Source organism: Anoplophora glabripennis, unplaced genomic scaffold, assembly GCF_000390285.2.
Source record: "Anoplophora glabripennis isolate ALB-LARVAE unplaced genomic scaffold, Agla_2.0 scaffold276, whole genome shotgun sequence".
Classification (NCBI taxonomy): Eukaryota; Metazoa; Arthropoda; class Insecta; order Coleoptera; family Cerambycidae; genus Anoplophora; species Anoplophora glabripennis.
Window position 1 is genome coordinate 423,150 of NW_019416521.1, and position 21,801 is coordinate 444,950.

Here is a 21,801-nt window from a genome sequence, read left to right on the forward strand (position 1 = left end):
AGCACCAACCACCGCTTAGACACGCAAACCTTGTAACCCTTCGTGACACACTAATTTTTCGCGAAGAACGCTAATAATTTAGAAGTTGTTGGGCTTTGACTTGGAACTAATAAGGTCAGTTATTTCCAGCAAATTTCATTACATTGTATTTATGTGTACCTACGAGTATAACATTCTACAGCCTTTATCTTTCTTGCCTTTCTGTATGGGAAAAAATGGGAAACATCAAAGTTTGAATAAACCAAAGGTTTGTTTTTTGAATTCCTCTTTTTCTTTCTATTTAAATTATTAGATCGTTCCTTGTCTACCTTATCTTTGAGAACCTCCTGTAGAAAGTAAAGGAATCAGCAGATTTTTAAACTAGATGATCTAGAAAGAAAATAAACTATTGCGTGCACCACGTTCTAAATGATATCCTCCTGCATCCCATTTCCTCATTTTTTACGCCTCTGCAACTTTTTCAGACACATGATGAACATGTAATCATTTTATACACTGCGCGGCAGGCGAAGTGATGCAAATAAAAAGTAGATAATAATATTACGCTGCACACAGCGCTTGGTACATAGTTCATTCGATTAAAATCCAATCTCCTACAGTAAATACTGTGTTTGATTGCGTATTAACCTGCGGACTAGTAAAAAGCAGCTTAGAAATCGATGGTTACGTGGTCGGGCGCCATTTAACCCCCCGAAAGTTCAAAAGTTAATAGATCGTCCTTCTAATCCATTAAAATTGTTAGTCTCACGCGACGATCAGCACGAGATAACTTGCCTTCATGTAACGCTACTCTAAATAACGATAAAATGTTTGTATTAGAGTGTGTTCGTTCTACTTATTTCTGTTTGGTCGAGCTTACATTAGACAGAGAGGAGTTTTTCAGTGAATCTATTTAGAAAAAATAAGCAGCAAATTGTGTACTCTAAGACTTATGAGAAAGGACATTATTCTAAGTTTCAAGTGGCAGCCACCATTACATAGATGTAGCAGTTACATATCACCTGTACTAGGTCCATGTCTGTAGTTAACACACCAAAAATAATTACACCATTCGTCGAATATCTCACGTTTATTCATGTTTATTTTCATCTTGTATGTGGATTTGGAACACTATCAGAAGTATGAAATAATGAAAATATTAATTTTCCATGAGGCAAATACGATTAAGTAATGAAATAGTCTCTACAAGATACTCAAATGAGTTCATTAATCTGCTGAAAACTATGTCAACGTACAGCTTGGCCAAATTCATCTTGTTCACGAGCTGCTGATGCGCAGTGGCAACGTTACCATCCTATCGCCGCACTATGGGCATTTTTTATGTCAAAATCAAATACCTCGAAGAAGAATTAACGAATCGTTTTATACATTTTTTTTAATTAAAGCTTATTTGATGCAGATTTAGGGAAAATTATTGCGAATGTCATCATCCCCTATTTTGGGGGTGGAAATGAAGGGTGAAAAAAGTGAAAATCGACTTTCTTCTTTCAAAAATCTTATATCTTCGATAAATACAGTGAAATTAAGACACATTTTGGTGGAATCAATGCTCAATTGAAACAAATTAAGGAAAAATTAATATTAAATTAATTATTGTAGGAAGCTCTATCTGGGTGGCTGTTTCAGGAAGGCATACTATATTTTTCTCTAAAACTTTATTTTTCCATAAAGACATAAATCTTAACAACGCTTCTTTTCGTACATAACATAACATAATACATAACCTCTCTTTTCCTAACTCACCATAAGCCTAAGATTGAGAAGTAAGAACTAAGAACACTGAACACTTTACTCCAGATCTCCTCTTCTTCTTCTTCTCCGAATAAGTAAATCGCGCGGGATTTTTTAAATATTTGAATCAGTATACAAATATACAAATTATAAAAACAATACGTGTAGAATATATTTTGTTCAGAGCTGTAATTTTATGCCTTGTTATAAGAGAAACTGCGTTTTAACACAGAAATGAATGTTTGCTTACTGTAAGCATACGCATTTTCTTACAGTAAGCTAACCAATTGATGTAAAAAAATATTTTTTTTTTATTGTTATTCAGGGGTAGAAATAAGAAGTGAGGATATGAAGTATCAAAAATCAACAAAAAAATCTCTTCAACTACACGTAAAGTTTGACGATAAAAAAATAAACTTTTACGAATCTAGGGACCACAAAAACCCTCAACAAGTACCTTCTTTGACTTTTTACATTCCACCCCTAACCCCAAATTGCCATTTGCCTTAAGTAAGGGGTAATGAAAAATCACCCTGAAATTTACAGATGATAAGAAAATGGTCTACCATGTTATTTAAGATCAGAGAATTGAAAGACTGGTAATATTTCAGATCAATTTTATTATTCAATCCCCCACCCCTCAGTTCTTCCCCTAAATCAGAGGATGATAAAAACAGCTCCTGAAAAGGAGTTTTTTGTTTTAGTGATGCTTTTATTCGTGTTCAGCGACAACAAAAACCTTTTATGCATATTTTCTTTAATTTTCATTTTTCCACACCCTCACCCCTCACTTCCACTCCTAAAATAGGGATGAAAATATGTTCGTTAATTTTTCCATAGCTTGTTTCAATTAAGCATTGATTCCACCAAAATGTGTCTTAATTTCACTGTATTTATCGAAGATATAAGATTTTTTAACGAAGAAAATCGATTTTCACTTTTTTCACCTATTCACCCACCCTTCATTTCCACACCCAAAATAGGGGATGAAAAACTATATAAAACAATTCATTAATTCTTCTTCGAGATATTTGGTATTGACATAAAAAAATGCCGTTTGACCCATAGTGCGCCGTAGGTCATTCTCTGTCTGAATGTCAAATGGTGAACATCAGTATGCGTAACATTGCATAGAAGATGAATAACAAAGGAAAAACCTATTCCACAAAAAGTGGACAACAAAACCATAAATGGTGCAATGTAGATATTGTAAAGCTTCACGGAAATTGCTATATCAGGTCGGAAAAATACATTTGATATCCTATCTACAGGTTTGATCTAGATATGTTGTTAGATACAACAGTACTTTAAAGATCGTTCTGTGAGTTAAACTCAAGCAACAACGACATTATTAATTAAACGATTAAAATAAAGAACACTGCATTTGCTATGGCTCTATGACATTATCATGTAGGAAGTTCTTGTGGATAGTCAAAAAAAATCACCAATGTGATGAACATAAATCCAAACTCTCTTTAGTCTTGGTCTTTAGTCTCAAAATATTAAATTTGTAGTTTCTTTTTAAAATATTCTATCATATAAAAATCATTTCTAGCTTCATTATCTTCTTTCTCCACCAATTACAAACAGAGATAAAACTTGAATCTTCAGTAGTCGAGGACGAATCAAAGGGAAGGGTCACTGATTGTATCTATTTCTGTTCCAGGTAAGAAGTTCTTCCCAGTTACGTTCCTGGGGAGTATCGTATGGATAGCGGCGTACTCCTACCTGATGGTGTGGTGGGCCGACATGGTGGGCCAAACGGTGGACATCCCGCCCGAGGTGATGGGTCTCACCTTCCTTGCCGCCGGCACCTCCATCCCCGACCTGATCACCTCCGTGATCGTGGCCAGGAAGGGCTTCGGCGACATGGCGGTCTCGTCCTCTGTCGGCAGTAACATCTTCGATGTTACCGTCGGGTAAGTACTCTCTTAACCCTATTATAGCTAGCCGTAACCCCTAGTAGCTTAGTTAGCAAGCTTTCGTAGTAATTATCAACGATTGAACAATTTCCGGACAAGTTGCCAGGTCTCAGGGTTAGACTTCGTGGTGTTTCGAGAGACATATAGTTCTCTTCTTCGGAAAAAAGTTTGAAACAGTTTCACAATGTGGCAACCAAACCGGAAATTGTTTAACTATAACTCTTAGAAGCTGAAATTTGAATTTCTGAAGGAAACAACTAGGACTTTGGCAATTTGATCAGTATTTCACAGCATTGGGCACATTTAAAAATAAACTTCAATCCACTTCTACATCATAATGACCAAATTCGAATACGAAAGTAGAAACTGGAATTACTTGATTTGCATGCTCTCAATTATTGTGTTTTCTGTTGGTGATTTCGTTAGTAATAAAGTCCTTACTAATTTATATTATACTGTGTTTTAACTTTTGGTTCAAATACGTTTTACGTTATTTTCTCGATCACAATGAGATGTAAACAAGCAAAAAATTAAGAAACCATTATCACCAGCTGCTTTTAAACATCAAATAAAATTCACTTCCCGTCGTACACCACATTTGTGTAAACAAACAGTGCTCTCTAGATGTACATGAATAACAAAACAACAAATTTCGCCAAGCGAATGGTACAAAACTAACTCATACGTGAAAATGTGTTTTCGCAGCACGATACGGGCCCCTGATATTTTTTTCCTGCGGCCGTTCCAGTGAGTTTTCTAAAGAAACTCGGTCGGAACGCGGTCGAGGACAAAACCGCCAGAATTCCACGCCTCGATAACAAACAATACATGCAGGCCTAGAGGACAAAGAAAGCTACAAAACCAGCTTGTCAGCTGGTGAATCTCGGCCCGAGTTCTGCCTCGGTGGGAAAATCTGGATTTTATCCCGCTGGGCGGAGCAGAGGCATTAAATTTCAGGCAACTTTCGTGACGCGGATGTTTTAAGCCGAAACAGTCATGTCGAGGAAAAAGCTTTAATCTTTGACCCAGTATTTGAATCGCAGAGCCATAATTTAATTATTTAGATAACTGCTTTTTGGTGAATTAAAAGTTAACCCCTATGAGTAGTATTTCATAAAAAAATAGAAGCTGGTTCAAAAAGCAGTAGCAAATTTAACAGTTTCAGACATATAATACATTTCATAATTCAATACACTGACAGTGGGGGACTGTGGGGCTGTTTCTTAAAAAATTGTAAAATTTAAATTGATTATATCATTTGCAATGCTATCTATTGAAAAATCAGTGGTGCGAGAAATATCAAATTTTAATGAAATAGTAATTAAAAAGTTTATTTCGGACAAAATCAGAAGAATAGACTTTGACTATAAAAAATAATGTTGAGTATACTTTCCTTATATTTCAATAGAATTTTGAACATAAAGGAGTTTTTGGAAACTTCAAACTGAAATCGGAGAAATTGATAACAGCAATTTTTTATTTAAGGGGGCGATTTAGTATGTATATTTTTACCGTGTAACAGAGCTTCAGATGAGGACACAAATCATCGAAGAAACTAACATAATTGAATATTATTATATATCAATGTATTCGCCATGGTTCCCGCTAGTGAGTGAGATAAATTTCAATGCTCATGAGAACAGAAGAATAATTTACATAAATGCTAAATTTTCTCAATTTTAATCATACTGTTAGTCTGTCAATATATTGCATTTACGACGGAACTAGGTCAGGCACAATAACCAAACTACTTCACTCACTAGAACGGACACGTAGGATCATTTGTATCTAATTTTCAGATTAATATTTATTAATAATTCTATAATTTGAGTCCTCAAATAAAATGATAACATTTTACACACGACTCCATTTTTATTCTGCATCTAAACCAGAATTGTAGCGATTCTAACATATTCTAACTATAATTAATTTGTATACTCTGTCACAGGTGTCGCTACCCTTGAAAATGAAAGTGAAAACACAGAGTTGGTTTAGTTTAAAATGCGTGGTAAAATAAAGCATAATGGTCTAATATTATCCATATATAAATATGGATAATTTTTTAAAAGTACCTAAGTAATAAGATTTTGTAAAGCTTAAGTAGTAGTACGTAAATATAACGCATAAAAAACCAATAATATGTACTAATTTTTCTTTATTAAGAATAAAGATTAAATTTTACGTACAGGGTGTCCCACATAAAATCGTTATTTATGTTTAAATAAATTTACAGCTTAAAAATTAGCCTGGCTCAGATTCAGATAGATTTCTTCTTCAATCTACAAATCTTCAAGTTACTTACCGGTAAGAAAGAAACCACTGGATATTTAATGAAAAAAGTTACGACCAAAAAAATTATACATTCTAGAATATTAATATAACTAACACGATTTTAATTTCATATTGTCTTNTACCGGTAAGAAGGAAACCACTGGATATTTAATGAAAAAAGTTACGACCAAAAAAGTAATAGATTCTAGAATATGAATATAACTAACACGATTTTAATTTCATATTGTCTTGACAATCAACTTTTGCTTATTTTTAGTTACTTACTATCGAAATAAATGAAATAGACCTCTGAGTTTGGAAACTGATATTAAGAAAACGTAGGGGCAAAAAATTAGAAATTTCGATATTGCCTCACTATTACTTTATTGTGTGCTAAAATTTCAGTTGGTTTTGTTATCCCATTTTTTAGTTATTAATGAAAATGTTGAAAAAATCACGGTTTTCTGCATATAAAATTATTGATAACTCTCACTTTAACTCGTCATAATTTTTTTGTTAACTGATAAAAAATTCCAATTTTTACTGACGATAAGTCGAACTATTGTATTTAATACTGTAAAGGTCATTTGTCTCAAAAGGTATTCTTTTTTTATTTTTAAGTAAAACAGAAGGTAGTGCTATCTCCGTAAATATGGCGTTCTTTAAAAAAAGAAAAAACTGACATAGGTAGCAAATAACTGTAAACAATAATTTGAGAAAATATGTTAAAATAATACAGTTATAAATATGATATTCTTAAAAACAGTATCGGAATGGTCAATTGCGTTCACGGTCCGATGCAGAGTATACAGTATAGCCTTTATATATTATTTTAACAAATTTTTTCAGATTGTTGTTTACGGAGATAGCATCCCCTTCTGTTTTGCTTAAAAATAAAAAATGAGCTTTCGAAACAAATGACCTTCACAGTACTAAAGACGATAGTGCGACTTATTATCAGTAAAATTAGAATTATTTTTGTTTAATTTTTTTCCCGTTATTTTATCATCTTCTAGGTTGAAAAATAATCTCGATTCTGAAAATTTTAAATCGATATTTTAATTCCTAAAGGTCACTCATAATTATTTTAATTTTCAAAGTAGTGTAGGTAGGTACCTACATTTTCAAGCGACCTCTAAAAAATAAATATCAACGAACTAACAATTTTTTTTCATTGAATTTGATCAACAAAATAATAGAAATTAATCATGAGACACTTAATAAATGTCTCGAGGCAAAATTTACTACCGCATTGCGAGTATCAAATATTTATAATTTTTTATTTTTTTTTAAATTTTTTATTTTTTAGAGGTCGCTCAACTCTGAAAATTAAAATAATTATGAGTGACCTTTAGAAATTAAAATATCGATTTGAAATTTTGAGAATCGAGATTTTTTTCAACCTAGAAAATGATAAAATAACGGGAAAAAAATAAACAAAAAAAAATTCAATTTTTGACGATTTTAGAAATTTTTAAAAATCTTGAGCGACCTTTAAAAAAAATTTTTTGAGCTGATTTTTTGAGGGGGCTCTTAAAACATGATAAACTAACATATTTTCACAAGAGACACGAAAAAAAAATAGTTTTTTCTTTTTGGACCACCCTACTATACATATTATTCTCCAAACGTAATTAGTAGCGAGTTTCTATATATTTTAGTAATTAGGCAGTGTTTTTTAAATTAATACGACTCGCCAAAGTAAAAAAATAATTCAAGTTATATCTTTTTTACTGAAAATAGCGGGTAATTTACGTATCGTATTGTTAACGCGAAAATATAAACATTAGACTGTTGACTATTCCAGTTATACGTTTTTTAAGCTTTTGAAGAAGAAACTACATGGAATTTTCAAAATTATATCTGCTTTTATAATAAAGGAATGGTAATTCTAAGATTGTTTAAGCTTATTAACTAAAAATTATTGCCTACTTAATAAAAAAATTATTATTGTCCTCGATAATCTATTAATGATTAATAAAATCTTTACTCTCTTTCCTTATAAGACTGTATGTACACAAATTGGAGCCGTTCCTGAACAATCGGGCGCGAGGCCTGTTAAAATATAGGTCCAGCGTAAATTATTAAACAACACACCTTGAAGCGTTGGCCGCTAGAACAAGAGCAGCACTTTGGATTGGCTGGATTCGGTTTTCTATAAGCTTTTCAACGAGCCCCCTCATGCCTTATGTTTCCACTTGAAAAAAAAAGTAGAGGTAACTGGGAGTTAGGGGGTTGAAGAAAAATTAATTACTATATAACCGAAAGATGGGAAAAAATCAAAATCAGTTAACGTGTTTCGGCGTTTTAAAAAAAATTAACTCATTCAAAAGATATGAATTTTATTCCGTACTTCTGGCCATCCCTGTATATAGGTCCATGGTTATGGTTATCACGATGTCTCGGAACAAATTCATGCGCCTTCAAAAGAGAATTCTTAGGATGGCAATTACAACGTAGAACGAAACGCGAGGCGGAACTCAGTTCGATAATCTCCGACCGTATGAAGCCCCGCGAGGCCTACTCCAAGGTATTCCGGCGTTTCCTTTGCCCTGCTGTTCGCCGACACCCAGATGCGTATCGATTACGCTTCCAACGGCACTGCGGGAAGGGAATCTTAACTCGTTTTTCGCGAGGAAAGGAAAGAATCGCTATTATCCTCAATACACACGGTTCGGCAACATATTTGACCTATATTAAATATTCTGGAATCGATAAGCTGATGATATACACACCTTGCAAACAAAATTAGACCGTCGATGATAAAAAGTATCCGGCTTTTGGTCATCAGTGAAAGTTTAACGAAAATAGAACTCACGGGCTTGAAATAGGCATAGTCATAGAATAAAATCGTACTGAGGATTTAAGGAGGTTTATCTAACACTTAGAATGCGCAACAATTGACGAACAGTTTCCACAGCAACTTGTATAAATAGGAAGCCGATATCTAAGGAACCGTATGCAAGCTTGTAGAAATCGATTAGGTACTTGTGAGATACATAATTTATAATAATTCTCCTTCAATCTGCTGTAGTTGACTAACTTATCCTCCATATGAGTGATAGCGGCAACGCCGCGGTCTCGACGTAGCGTATTATTTGAAATTCGCAGGTGTCGAAACAAACAGGATGATCGAACGGGAGCGAGCGAAGTGCCGAGCCGAGCGCGCCAGCCAAGTGCAACGTTGCCAAATCTAAAGGCTTACTACTTTAGTCACTAGCGAATCTACAGAAACTTTCGTTAGACTTTAGACGGACGTCCGTACCCGATAAACCTCCTTAATTGGGTTTAAACATTTAAAAAAAATTGCTACCACCTAAAATTAGAATATATTTATTCTTATTACTCCACTCAAAGACAAATTACAATTAACTTGGGAAATTCGATCTGTCTTGCAACTATTAGTGAAGCTTTCACTATGGAGTATTCCCACTAGAGAGTTTTATGTCGATTGCCCTTTTTAAAAATTAACAAAGCAAATCTCTTGCTATATTTGAAACTTTTGGAGAGATATTTTGAAACTCATCTACATTGCTATCATCACTATCAACCGGAATAACACAAGCCTGTTCTAAAGATATATTTAGGAGATCTGATTCAATACGGCTCCTATAACGCCCAAAAGCCACTAAAATTCACAAAAAATCAGTAATAAAGATAGCGCAGCAATTAAATCTACCCGAAAGCCTTTTCAGAGGTTTTTGTAGATTCCGAATAATATTCTAGAACCAATTTATCGAATCTCAAATTGGTGGATTCAACAAGGCACCCGTAAGGGTAAAAAATCGTAGACATTATTAAGAAATCGATACTAACGATCCCAGAATCACTCATTTTAACTTGAAAAGGCTCACTGGGGACTTTTTTTAAATCCATTGTCTGATTTTTCAGAGTCAAATTATCGAATCTTAAAATAACGGATCGAATATGGCGCCCATAATAGGCATGAACTGTTAAATTTGCAGGAAGTTATTATGATTGAACAACGACTGGATTTACGTAAACAACTGAATTACTTTAAAAGCACCTCAAATACATAAACTTTTATGATATATCCAATTAAACTTTTCTTACAATTAATATGAGTTTTTACAAAAAAACTTTTTCTAGAGACTTCTAGACTTCTAGCTGAAAATCTGTTAATTGTAAACTATTTTCATCACCAATTCGTACATTATTTTTTAATGATTTAGTACAAATGTTTAATAAAAGGTTAATCAAAAAACTAAGCAGAAACCGATAAACTAACGTGATAAGCTAAATAAGGTTATGTATTCAGTATTAGTGTTACCTCAGACTAATAAATAAAGGGGACGCCTTTATTTACATTCGATAGTGAAGTGTTGACATATGTGTATTTACAAACATTGGTACTTTGTGATGTCCTTGACATTGATGCCAATGTTACATTTTTATCTTTATAGCTAGGTACAGCGGTCATTTTAATTGATTATCGTACAAGGATCTACCTCATTCTTGACCTCGACTTACAAATTAGTTACATTGTAATATGCATAAGACTACGACACTATTTTCTTGCAACTTGTTTTATAATTATAGATTTTGAATATCTGAAAAAAAATACATTATTGAAATTCCTAGCAATACAAACGCCGTAAGTGGCATCATTGCCTGGTAGTAAACGGTTCTAAAGGGGACGCCATTATTACAGTCTATTGTTGTGAAATAGATATTAGCCGAGTTCAGTGTTTTGTGTCTTTTTAAACTGTTTTTTTATCTAATTTCAATAAAAATGCCAAAGCGGCGTATAATATGCCGACAATTACAGGAAAAGAGCCAAATATGTGCTACTTCTTTTCACAAGTAAGTTTGACATTGTTTCCATGGGCGTTCTTACAAGGGTGTAAGGTGTCCTAAGTATTTTATTTGTTAATTTATTATGTTTGTATTTTNTATTTAATTAATTTTCAGCTATCTCGAAATGACGGGAATTGGTAAAATTTCATAAAAATTTAAGACTCAAATAAAGTAAATAATTACTAAAAATATTTTACAGTAATTCATTCATTATTTTATAATAACAATATCACGTTAATCACTACACTATGTGGGCGAACAAAATTATAAAGCTAACCCTGGAAACTTGTGACGTTAACCGAAAAATGGCGTACATATTTACCTTTTATATATTCCTTTTTTTTACTTACCTAAAGAAGGAAACTTTTCGCCTCTCTTAACCAACTCGATCACCTCTATTTATACAATGTTTTACAATACACTTGCCCATGATAAAACGTCTAATTATCGAAATCACAGCGATGCGTACACATCAAATGCTAGGACACGACTGAGCGCTGGGCTCCAAATCAGGCTCCAAAGTGTTTTCACCAAAGTCGCTCTATAAGCCAGTCTAGTGGTCTGTGATTAGCATCGTATGAACTTCACGTACTATTGTGGTGCGTTCGCCAACAAAATGACTTCAGCTGACGTCACAGAGGTTTCCAGCCATGAGACCCGGCCTTATTGTAGTTGGCGTTGGTTTGGCGTGTGCATGCGAATTTTTCCACGCTGAATGAAAGGACCCACTCCTGGTATCGATCGCGACTAACAAACAGACAATCTCCACGATCTTAATAGCTGTTTCGAGTAGGGCAGGGGGCTGCAACTGTGAGCACGGAATGTTGATGTTGATATTGATCGGGTTAGAGCAGGAAGAGCCCGCTATTCAGCTGTTTTACTAATTCGAAGGCCGGCCGCCCGCTGGGAGAGCGCGACGAAGAAATATATGAGGGACGCGCGATTGGAATTCCGGTTGTATCAGAAATGCCTTGGGTGGCAATTCAAATTAAAATACGTGGGGTTCCTGGACCCCGTACCTCGCGATCCGAAGAATAAATTGAGAGGAAGGTATTCGGTTTGATACGGTGGCGTCATACCTTCGCTTTTCTTACTTGTCACCCTGTATATGTTTAGAGAAGAAGTCAAATATTTGGAGACTGTATCCCTCTTTCCTATGATTAAAAAAATCGCACCTTGGCTCCTCATCATTTTCAGAAAACAAGGCAGATAAAACATAACATCAATTAATTTGATATATTTTTAATTTTTGTAAATATTTATCTTAATAATTAATCTAAATACCCTATTTTCAATATTAAATTAAACAATTAACAATGACGATAGAGATTCTGGAATTGGGACAGTTTTATAGGATCTTCTTCTTTCTTCTTCTTCTTCTTCTTTTAGGATCTTTTTTCAATTGACGCTAACGCTTGCATTTTTCAAGTTATTTCCAAAAAAAAACCGAGCCCCTTTTTTAATCTTCATTTCTTTATAACTTCTACAATTGTTTATGTGCGGATACGATTTTTATACACATTTTTCTAGACGTCATCGTCAATCGTCATCCCGAATCGAATGAGCCATTAACCATCCCTTTAGTTATGTAGACTATTGTATACATATAAGTTAAGTACACTATTAGTTGTAAATCGCAACGTGTACTTACTATAAGAGACAAAACAAAAGCTGTTTTAGTTTTGTAGTTTACAAACATCGATTTAAAGCGGGCAGAACCGCCGCAGCTCATCTACTTACCGCACTATTCGACTGCAAACACATCACATCACCATTTTAGTATAGTTACCCTTATTGTTATTTTATGCGGCCATAAAGTTCGGAATTATTCATATAAAGCGTGCTCGACTTTTAACGGCACTCGAATATTTTTACTGCACATAAAACCGGAAGCAGATACTCCGGCTCGTCGTCCTTATTTTAGTATAATAAAATTTTAACTGCTCGCCAGTCCAGCTAAACCGCTAAATTATGGGATACGATGCAAAAACCGACCGTTCCGATCAGAAGTTTATTAGCATACTACAGTTCGCTGCCTAACGCTCGATACAACACAAATTTGCCCATAAAACGAAAAGGAATAGGCAGTCTATGTAAATTTTACATAGGTAAATGTAAGAAAACCTTAATTGACTGTTTACTGTTTGTTAGAAAAGTATGGAGTATCTAACACTTCTTCAGAAGCAAATCTGAAACTGGAAAGTCTCGAGTCCTTTGGCTTGTTTGTTATTTGCTATGTGCATTATCTACTGCGTTTCAAGCATTGGCTTGTGTCGTTCTAGTCCTTATAGTGCACTGAAGTCTTAAGTAAACACAAGATCAACACCATCTACAACACCTTAAAGGAACATAAGAACAACCTTCCCCAAGACAAGCTGCAGGAATGATCTGCTCCAAAACTCCAAAGTATTGGAAAAACAGGATGTCAGTACAAGATTACTTACACAAGTGTTACTTGAATATTGAGTTCTATAGTAAGAAGATTTTGGCTAAGACTGCAGGGAAGCAATGGAAGTCCAGAAGAATCGAGATAATTTGAAATGAGACAAAGAATTAGAAACCCAAACGGACCAATAAGTACAACCCTTGCACCAGCACGCCATAGAGCAGTGCTATCTCTATATTCTTCTGAAGAAAGAGCGGTATCTCTCTCGAAACTTCAAGAATATGGCAACCAACCCGGAGATAACTGCTATGAAAGCTGCACAGCAACTTTTAATAATGTGTACGCACCATTTGGTATATTTTTAGGTAGCGACAGGAAAATTTACAAATGTTGCGCTATTTAGCCACGAGCTCTCAGCGATTAATAAATAACTGTCAAAACGTTCGTGTATTAGTTCATAATTCAAATTGCACTGGTGTTACACTGATTGATATTAAATTGTGAAATTCATTAAAACAGGACATTCAAAACAAAATTGTTCTATTTGTAACGGGCGAAAAAGCCAATATCCTCTTTACATACATCATTTTTAATGTGGACATTGGAAGCAGTGCTGCTTCCAACAAACTCAATAAATTGAAATTGTATTTGTTTAACATAAAAATATTTGATTGTAACAATAAATATATTACAATTGTACAACATGTAGGGAATCAAATCAAATATCGTAATTGTTTATTTATGAAAAGTTCAATTACCGCCATTTAGTTGACCAATCCCAATTTTTCATGCCCTGAAGACAATCGTCTAATTGTCAATTCGTAACTATTATAAAACCACTCGTATAATCCTTGATTTTATAACAAGAAACTCTATGAAATAAAAAAAATCACTTTAATCTTTGCATTATTCACAAAAAAGTCAGAGTTCTTACTGTACTAGATTATTTTTTCATTTCTGTGGTGTATTTTAGGTTTATGTTTATGTTTATTTTGGTAAAGTCATGTCACCTATCTCATTCATTGTTACAATTTAGGCGAGTGACTATTTTTTCACTTTTTAATACTTTGCGAGTGTTAAAATCTTCCTAAAAAAATATAAGCTTAGTTTATTCAGTACTATCAGTCTGATAAGTGAATAAAACAATATGTGGAGCGTACCTATTCCATACTACAAGTACAATGAAAGATAAAAGAGATTTGAAAAAAAAAACTATTTTTAAAAATGATGTACAGGTCTGGTCGTGGAGGTGGTAGAAATGTATACGCCCAGTTGAAGAATGCGCGCGCGGGAAAACGGCGCTCTATGGGCGATTTCGATTTGTTTTTGTTCAAAATCGTAAATCTCGGAGACAAAGTGAGCGATCAATGCGCATTTTTTTTTAAATTAAAGCTAAGCGTTTGTAGATTTGAGGAAAAAATATCCCAAAGGTATCTCCACCCCGGCGGAGGGGGGGGGGGGAATTTGGGAAAACGGGATAAATGTAAAAAAATGACACTAGAATTTTTAAATACCTTCTTTGAAACATTGAAAAGTATTCTAATAACGAATTATACGAATCCTTTATTGGACAAATAAGTCTCGTGGTACCACCCCCCTACTAGGGGTGAAAATGAAGGGGGAGGTGGTTGAAATATTGAAATATCATGAAACACTTCGTTTTCATCATCAATAAGAGATTTTCATAATTTTTCAATATTTCAACCCCCTACCCCTTCATTTTCAACCCTATTAGGGGGGGTTATGATAAAAAAATCCGAATCAAAGGTAAGTGCAAGCAAAAACGTCGATCAGAATCGGATTTAGCGATCGTCAAAATCAAATACGAGGTTTTTCATGATATTTCAACCCCCTCCCCCTTCATTTTCACCCCTATTAGGGGGGTGGTACCACGAGACTTGTTTGTCTAATAAAGGATTCGTATAATTAGTTATTAGAATACTTTTCAATGTTTCAAAAAGGTATTTACCTACGACCACTACTGTAAATACTTAAAAACACACCGTCTGCGATCAATGTAAGATTCCTATTATACAAACAGTATTGTATTGACCGTTGCTAGGCGGTTGCTAGGAAAACTGTACGATTTTTTTACCAAGCTGTGCGACGTCGTGCGTAACTTTTCCATTCGTGCATAAAATGCTTTTTACAACACTTATTACGTAATATACTATTAAAAATTCTAGTCTCATTTTTTCACATTTACCCCGTTTTTCCAAATTCCTAACCTCTGGATAAGGGTTAATTGTATACAAATCGGAATTTTTTTTAGCCTTGTCAGCCAGGGACTGGTAGGTATCAAACCCCACCCTTATGTACTATTTTTTGGGAAAATAACGACGAAATACAGTGAAAAATAAAAAGTTTCGATTTTCCCACCCCTTCCCCTTCGTGACACCCCCCGGGAGTGGGTGGATACCTTTGGGATTATTTTTCTTCAAATCTACAAATGTTTAGCTTTAATATAAAAAAAAAATGCGCATTGATAGCTCACTTTGTCTCCGAGATTTACGATTTTGAACCAAAAAAAATCGAAATCGCCCATAGTGCGGCGTATAACACGGCCGCACTGGGCGACTGGGCAATAAATTTCAGTTGTTAACAAGTGGTTGACAAATTGCATAGCAGTGCAGTGCAGCAATGTGGAATTTGGTGTGATTCAGGTAATTTAAGTTTATTATAGCCACCTTCTATTAATCATTCATATTACAATTGCGAAAGGGGAAAGAGGGATATTTTGTTTACTAATATTATTACAGAGACGACTATGAAACTCATTAAATTTTATTGCTACGCGTTTTTATACATGTTCAACTGACTTCGGAAAGAATAAAACATTTAAAACACCCTCCCCTTATTTTACATTTCAAAATGAAAAATTTGATTTAGGTACTACAACCTTATTATAAATATAATACAAAAATGAAGCTAGGTAAATGCTAGATTTCGGTCAGAATTAACAGTAAAATATATTTCAATGAGAGAGAGCATCCAACTTGTATATACATGCCTCTAGCAAAAAAACATTGGACAAACTGCAGTCGGCGACCGTAAATAACGGTCAGAGGGACCAAAAATCGGTTATTAGTTTAATCGTAGCGAGGGTTAATTAAAACTTTGTATTTGTGAAACATACTGGGACCGAACAAAGCGTCATTCAGCTCCGGAACTGCTCTGTTCGGGTTCATAGCGGCATTATCTTCGAAATTTATTGGTTTTCAACGTAAAAAGGACGACGTTTAGAACAATTCCGTTCCCTGCCTCCAGAATAGAATATCAAAGCTGGAGGATCAGTCGACGAATTGCATTTCCTCAGCGGAAGCCGCCGCTATTTTCTTAAGGCTGTAGATGTAATCTCGATTCTAATCGCGCTTCTTCGACCTTTATCTCTGAATGTGGAAATATATTTAGTTGGTTGTTATAAGGGGTAGTCGATTTCTAATCTTTTACCTCTATACGCGTTACGTTGCCGTTGTATTAGACGCTTCCAATTTTTAAAGATAACTCTAGTTGATTAACATAAAAAGGTTTTTAAAGAAAACCAGAGTGAAAACTTTTTAGATATACAGTATACAGAGTGTCCCATTTTAAATTACGCACCTGAATATATCGTCAGGGAAGCCACCAATCCAAAATTAATTCTTAACGAAAGTTGTTGGGTTCGGAAGGGGACATCCGATGGTGACCTTGACATTATCCTTCAAGGTCATTTGAAAGGCTCTTCTTTGGAATGACCTTTAAAGGTTATATCAAGAACAAATCCTATACAATATGGAATTTGTGTAAGAAACCCAAGTTATTTTCGAATTAAACTTGAGATCAGAACTTTTAGATCAGATATCAAAATTTATGAGATAAATTATATCTTTCCCTTTTTGCTTCTTTATATATATAAAAAAAGAAATGTTGTTTCTAATGTAACCTTTTTATTCTTACAAACTTTTGAAATATGTAAATATGTTATCGTAAAAGTTGTTGGGTTCGGAAGGGGATATCGGATGGTGACCTTGACATTGACCTTCAAGTTCATTTGAAGGTGAAATCTAATATTTTAAATAGAAACCTCTATTTTTAGCCCCAGATTCGGAAAGAGCGCAAAATTTTACTTTTAGATATGTACTTAAGGCTCTTCTTTGAAATGACCTTTAAAGGTTATATCAAGGACAAAGTATTTTAAATAACGCACCTGATTATCTCGTCAGTGGAGCCACTAATCCAAAAATAACCCTTACAAATGTTGTCAGGTTTGAAGGGGATATTGGATGGTGTCAATTAATTTGATCTTGACGAAGAAAAGCCTTCAGTACCTATCTAAAAGTAAAATGTTGCACTTTTTTTCATCCGGGTCAAAAATAGAGGTTCCTATTTAAAGAATTAAATTTGATCTTCAAATGGCCTTGAAGGTCAGGGGTCAAGGTCGAATTGAAGGTCACCATCCGTTGCCTCCCTCCGAATCCAACAACTTTCGTTTCTGGATTAGTGGCTTCCCTTTCGAGATATTCAGGTGCGTAATTTAAATATTTTGTCCTTGAATTAAGCTTTAAAGGTAACTCAAAGAAGAGAAATAAGTGCCTATCTAAGCATAAAATTTTGCACTATTTTCGAATCGGGGGACAAAATGGAGGTTCCTACTTAAAAAATTAAATTTAACCTTCAAATGACTTTGAAGGTCAAGGTCAAATCCAAGGTCACCATCGTAGGTTATTTTCGGATTGGTGGCTTCCCTAACGAGATATGCAGATGCGTAATTGAAAATGGGACACCCTGTATATCTCAGAGACCGGAGATTGAGACAAAAAATTTATTCGTGGACCCGTAGAACATGTTAGAAATTAAAACAAGTGAAACATAACCTCACAATTTGTTTTAATTTATATTATTTTGTATTTTCTTCATTAATGCGTCGAAATTATTGATGGAGTTTATTTATTTGTTATTATTATTAGTATTACTTTATGTGTGTTAAAATATACAATACAGAACTGAGAATGTCAATAATACGAGAAATAAACTCTAAGCCTAATTTAATTTTGAACTGTGTTTATCTTCACTAAACATATCTTTTAATAAAGGACTAGCTACCCTCGAAATTATTTTATCTTTCTTGAGATAACCAAGTTTTATTAAGAATAAGAAAATATTTTGTTCCGTTGCCGGTAGATTAGACACTCCCACTTTTTTAACTCTAGTTTTTTATTTGTTAGTTACATAAATACCTGAAATTTATTTCGTTCTTCCTTTTGCGTTTGCGTTGTTGTTATTCTATTGGAAATATGTATAAATTTCTCCTCGCCACTCCCCCCCGTCGTCATCCTCGTTGTTGGTGACGTCAAATTAATTTGTATGGTTCAGGGATGTGGGGGATTGTTTTGTGAGCCCGAGGAAGGCTTTAAAGGCTGTCAGATTAGAGTTTAATTAATGTGAAATAATTAATATGCCACAGAATTGCGATACTGCAATGCACGGACGGTGATATACAATATGGAATTTGTGTAAGAAACCCAAGTTCATTTCGAGTTAAACTTCAGATCAGAACTTTTAGATCAGATATCAAAATTTATGAGATAAATTATATCTTTCCCTTTTTGCTTCTTTATATATGTATACCTATAAAAACTTTTTTATTCTTACAATCTTTTGAAAAATGTAAATATGTTATTGTATAACTTTTCGCAAAGAATTTCACTGGAGACTTGGATTTTTATCTCAACGTTTCGATTCCGAGAAAGCAACATAATCTTCTTTTTTGTTTTTTCAGCGCGTTTTTGATTTTTTTTTGCCTTGTTGTTGAAACCCTAAAAAATGCTGTCTTCCTTCAGCACATAATTCAATTTGGCACCATAAAAAAATGCTGATTAAACTTTGCTATCCTACTTACTGTCATGTCTTATTATGCTGCTAAGTTGACAAAAACGGCGAATGGTAATGGCTTATTGTTTGAGTGTAAATCTATTACAATCATATAAGTACCTACGCAGTTAATTTGCAAAAAAATAGCAGCTATAGCAGCGCCATTCAATCCAGTTACTATAAAAATACAGTTTATGCTTTGTAATCTGATTCGATGAACCCAATGAACAGAACTTGTGTCTATCAAAATAACGGAATTCTCGCGGAAAACAATCGAAAAACAACGAAATACCTGTTAAAGTATTTCTCCCAATTTTTTTTCAAGAAACGCCACTGTTGAGTATTAACAATCGGATTATCTTAACTTTGCGTTAAAAGTGACCTACATTCCTTGAACGAACCTATACATCACTTTCCTGGTAGATCCAGCTTAGGATTCTGACAAATAAATCTGATTGTAATCCGTCTGTCAGATGTAACAGCTGGATGAGGGCAATCCAAATAAGCAGGAACGTCTAAAGGGATTATGCCTTTTTGCTTTTGCGTGATATAGCGTATTTATTAATAGCATATTTGTAATTACAAGAATTGCAATTTTTTCTTGGAAGTCAGATTTAAAAAACCTGGAGGGCTGGTACTAACTAAAAGCATGAAATTTCCATCCCCTTTTGAATGGTAGCAGAGTATATCCTCATCACTTTGAAATAATGAGTGTGATAATAAATGAATGGTGAAGGGTTTAAGGACATTTTATAACTCCTATGACGATGTATTTTTATGAATAATAGCGTTTTTAGCTTGTCTTGAAGCGAAAAAAATATATAGAGGTTATTAATGAAGGTGAAACCAATTTAACGTTGAGTGGGACTAAAAAAACCGAAGGCAATTCGGAGCGAGGTTACTTGGTTAATTGAACCTCGTATCGATGTCATTTGACCTCCATGTTTAGGAAAGAAAAACAATTATATAAAAAATTCATTCATGAAATTATAAGTATTGGGCAATGTAATTAGCAAAGCTATTGGGAATATGGTCAAATGTATGCAACCATTAATACTTTATGTTCAAAACAGCGGTTCTAAAACATTTTTTAATCACGGAGGTTTTCATCGGAAGATAGGTGCTTTCTTTGGGGAAAGATGATTAAATCAATGAAGTATTTTTAAATTTCCGTGATCCTAAATAAACAATGTCTTTTCTAAGCCACTTTATGTGCTTTTCAGGTTACCAGTGCCTTGGTTGCTGTTCGGCATCATCAACGGAAAGCCCGTGGTGGTGAACTCCGGCGGGATGGTGTGTTCCATAACAATCCTCTTCATGATGCTCATATTTGTCATCATGTCAATCGCCTGCTTCCGATGGAAGATGAACAGGGGACTCGGTTTCACCATGTTCTTACTGTACTTCGTATTCGTGGCGGTGTCGCTGATGTTCGAATACGGCTATATAGTGTGTCCTGTCTAGAATAAAGTACACAACACTAGGGACATTGTTATTTAATAGGGAAATTGTACTGATCTAACTGACACCTAATGCAACAATAGATGATGATCAAAGAAATAGCGTTAATGGGGATAGGAGATCCACCAAACGTTTGCGGGTCATGTTCATTTATTTCATACCAATGGCAATGGGACACTCATTTTGGATAAAATAATTAATAAAATAATATTCCTTTGTCATTTTAAAGAAATAATGTATAACCGGCTCTGTTGTCTGTTATTGATCGATTCTCCTTATTTATTTGTAAAATAATCTTTCAAAATGAATGTCAGGACTTTTGAACTACCTCAATAATAACGGCACTATATACGCAAGTGAAAGCCATGTCCTGTGCGCCCGCTGCTCTGTGCAATTGTATTTGTCTATTCAGTATGATTAGAAAATTTAGATCATAAATGAACACGATTTGTCGCAAATTTTTGGTGTGAAGTAATATTTATGTAAAACTAAAATGTACAGTACTAGATAAAATATTCTCATCTTTTTTGCCCGGGTTCTACATTAACATATCAAAATTTTGAAGGAAATCTGTTACGTTTCTCCAATAAACTCACTTACACAATACTACAATCGAAAATTCGGCGTCTATTTTATTTTATATATTTACAAAAGGTCTGTAAGACCTACAGTGCGAATTAGCTTTTAAACCTTTGTTTAATTCTACTTCTTCCATAGTCCTTTCATTGGTCTTCATCTTCTTCTACATGCAGAATAAGAACTTTGTTACTTACCTAAGAAGAGCATTGTTTGTAGTGTTGAGTAAGTGGTAAACGTAGCTTAAAAGTATAAATTTCTCTAATTGCACTTGTTACGTTACACAGACCTTCAGTAAATTTCAAATTAGAAACCTGTACTATGTAAGAACCCGCGCTCATTTGCTATAACGCTATTGGTGTTCAACGGGTATGCACAAAAACAATATCGACTTCCATTATAGTGTGTTATAGCATAGAAATATCCCCGACCACGATAGCAATAATATCTATTTATTAATAATAGATCTTAAACTACTGTTTTTTACCTAAGGGGACGTTTCATACAATATTAGAACTAAATTACCAAAAAAAACGAAATAGAGATGATTGACGTAGATTTTCATTTCAGCTATTTATTTTATAGAGGTTTTATAGAGAATTTTTTAACGAAAATTTTGATAAGATGACGCGGAAGACATCAATATGAATAAACCACGGGGTGTTTTAAATTTAGTGGTCGATTTCTACCTATTTCATAACTCCATGACGAAGCTTCTTTGCTCAAAGGAAATACTTGCAATATATAATACTTTAAATAAAAATATGACGCGCTATTTATTAGAAG

The 21,801-nt window shown here is 34.1% G+C and overlaps 1 protein-coding gene across 1 annotated transcript in view; it reads left to right on the plus strand.

Annotated features, from left to right (window-relative positions):
• Positions 1-21,801, plus strand: part of LOC108907559 (sodium/potassium/calcium exchanger Nckx30C) — a 140,566-nt gene extending 118,765 nt beyond the window's left edge. The window contains exons 6-7 of the mRNA XM_018711297.1: positions 3,398-3,650; positions 20,202-21,801. Of these exons, the coding sequence (XP_018566813.1) occupies positions 3,398-3,650; positions 20,202-20,442 (494 nt within the window). The 3' untranslated portion in view covers positions 20,443-21,801. The remainder of the gene's footprint in view (positions 1-3,397; positions 3,651-20,201) is intronic.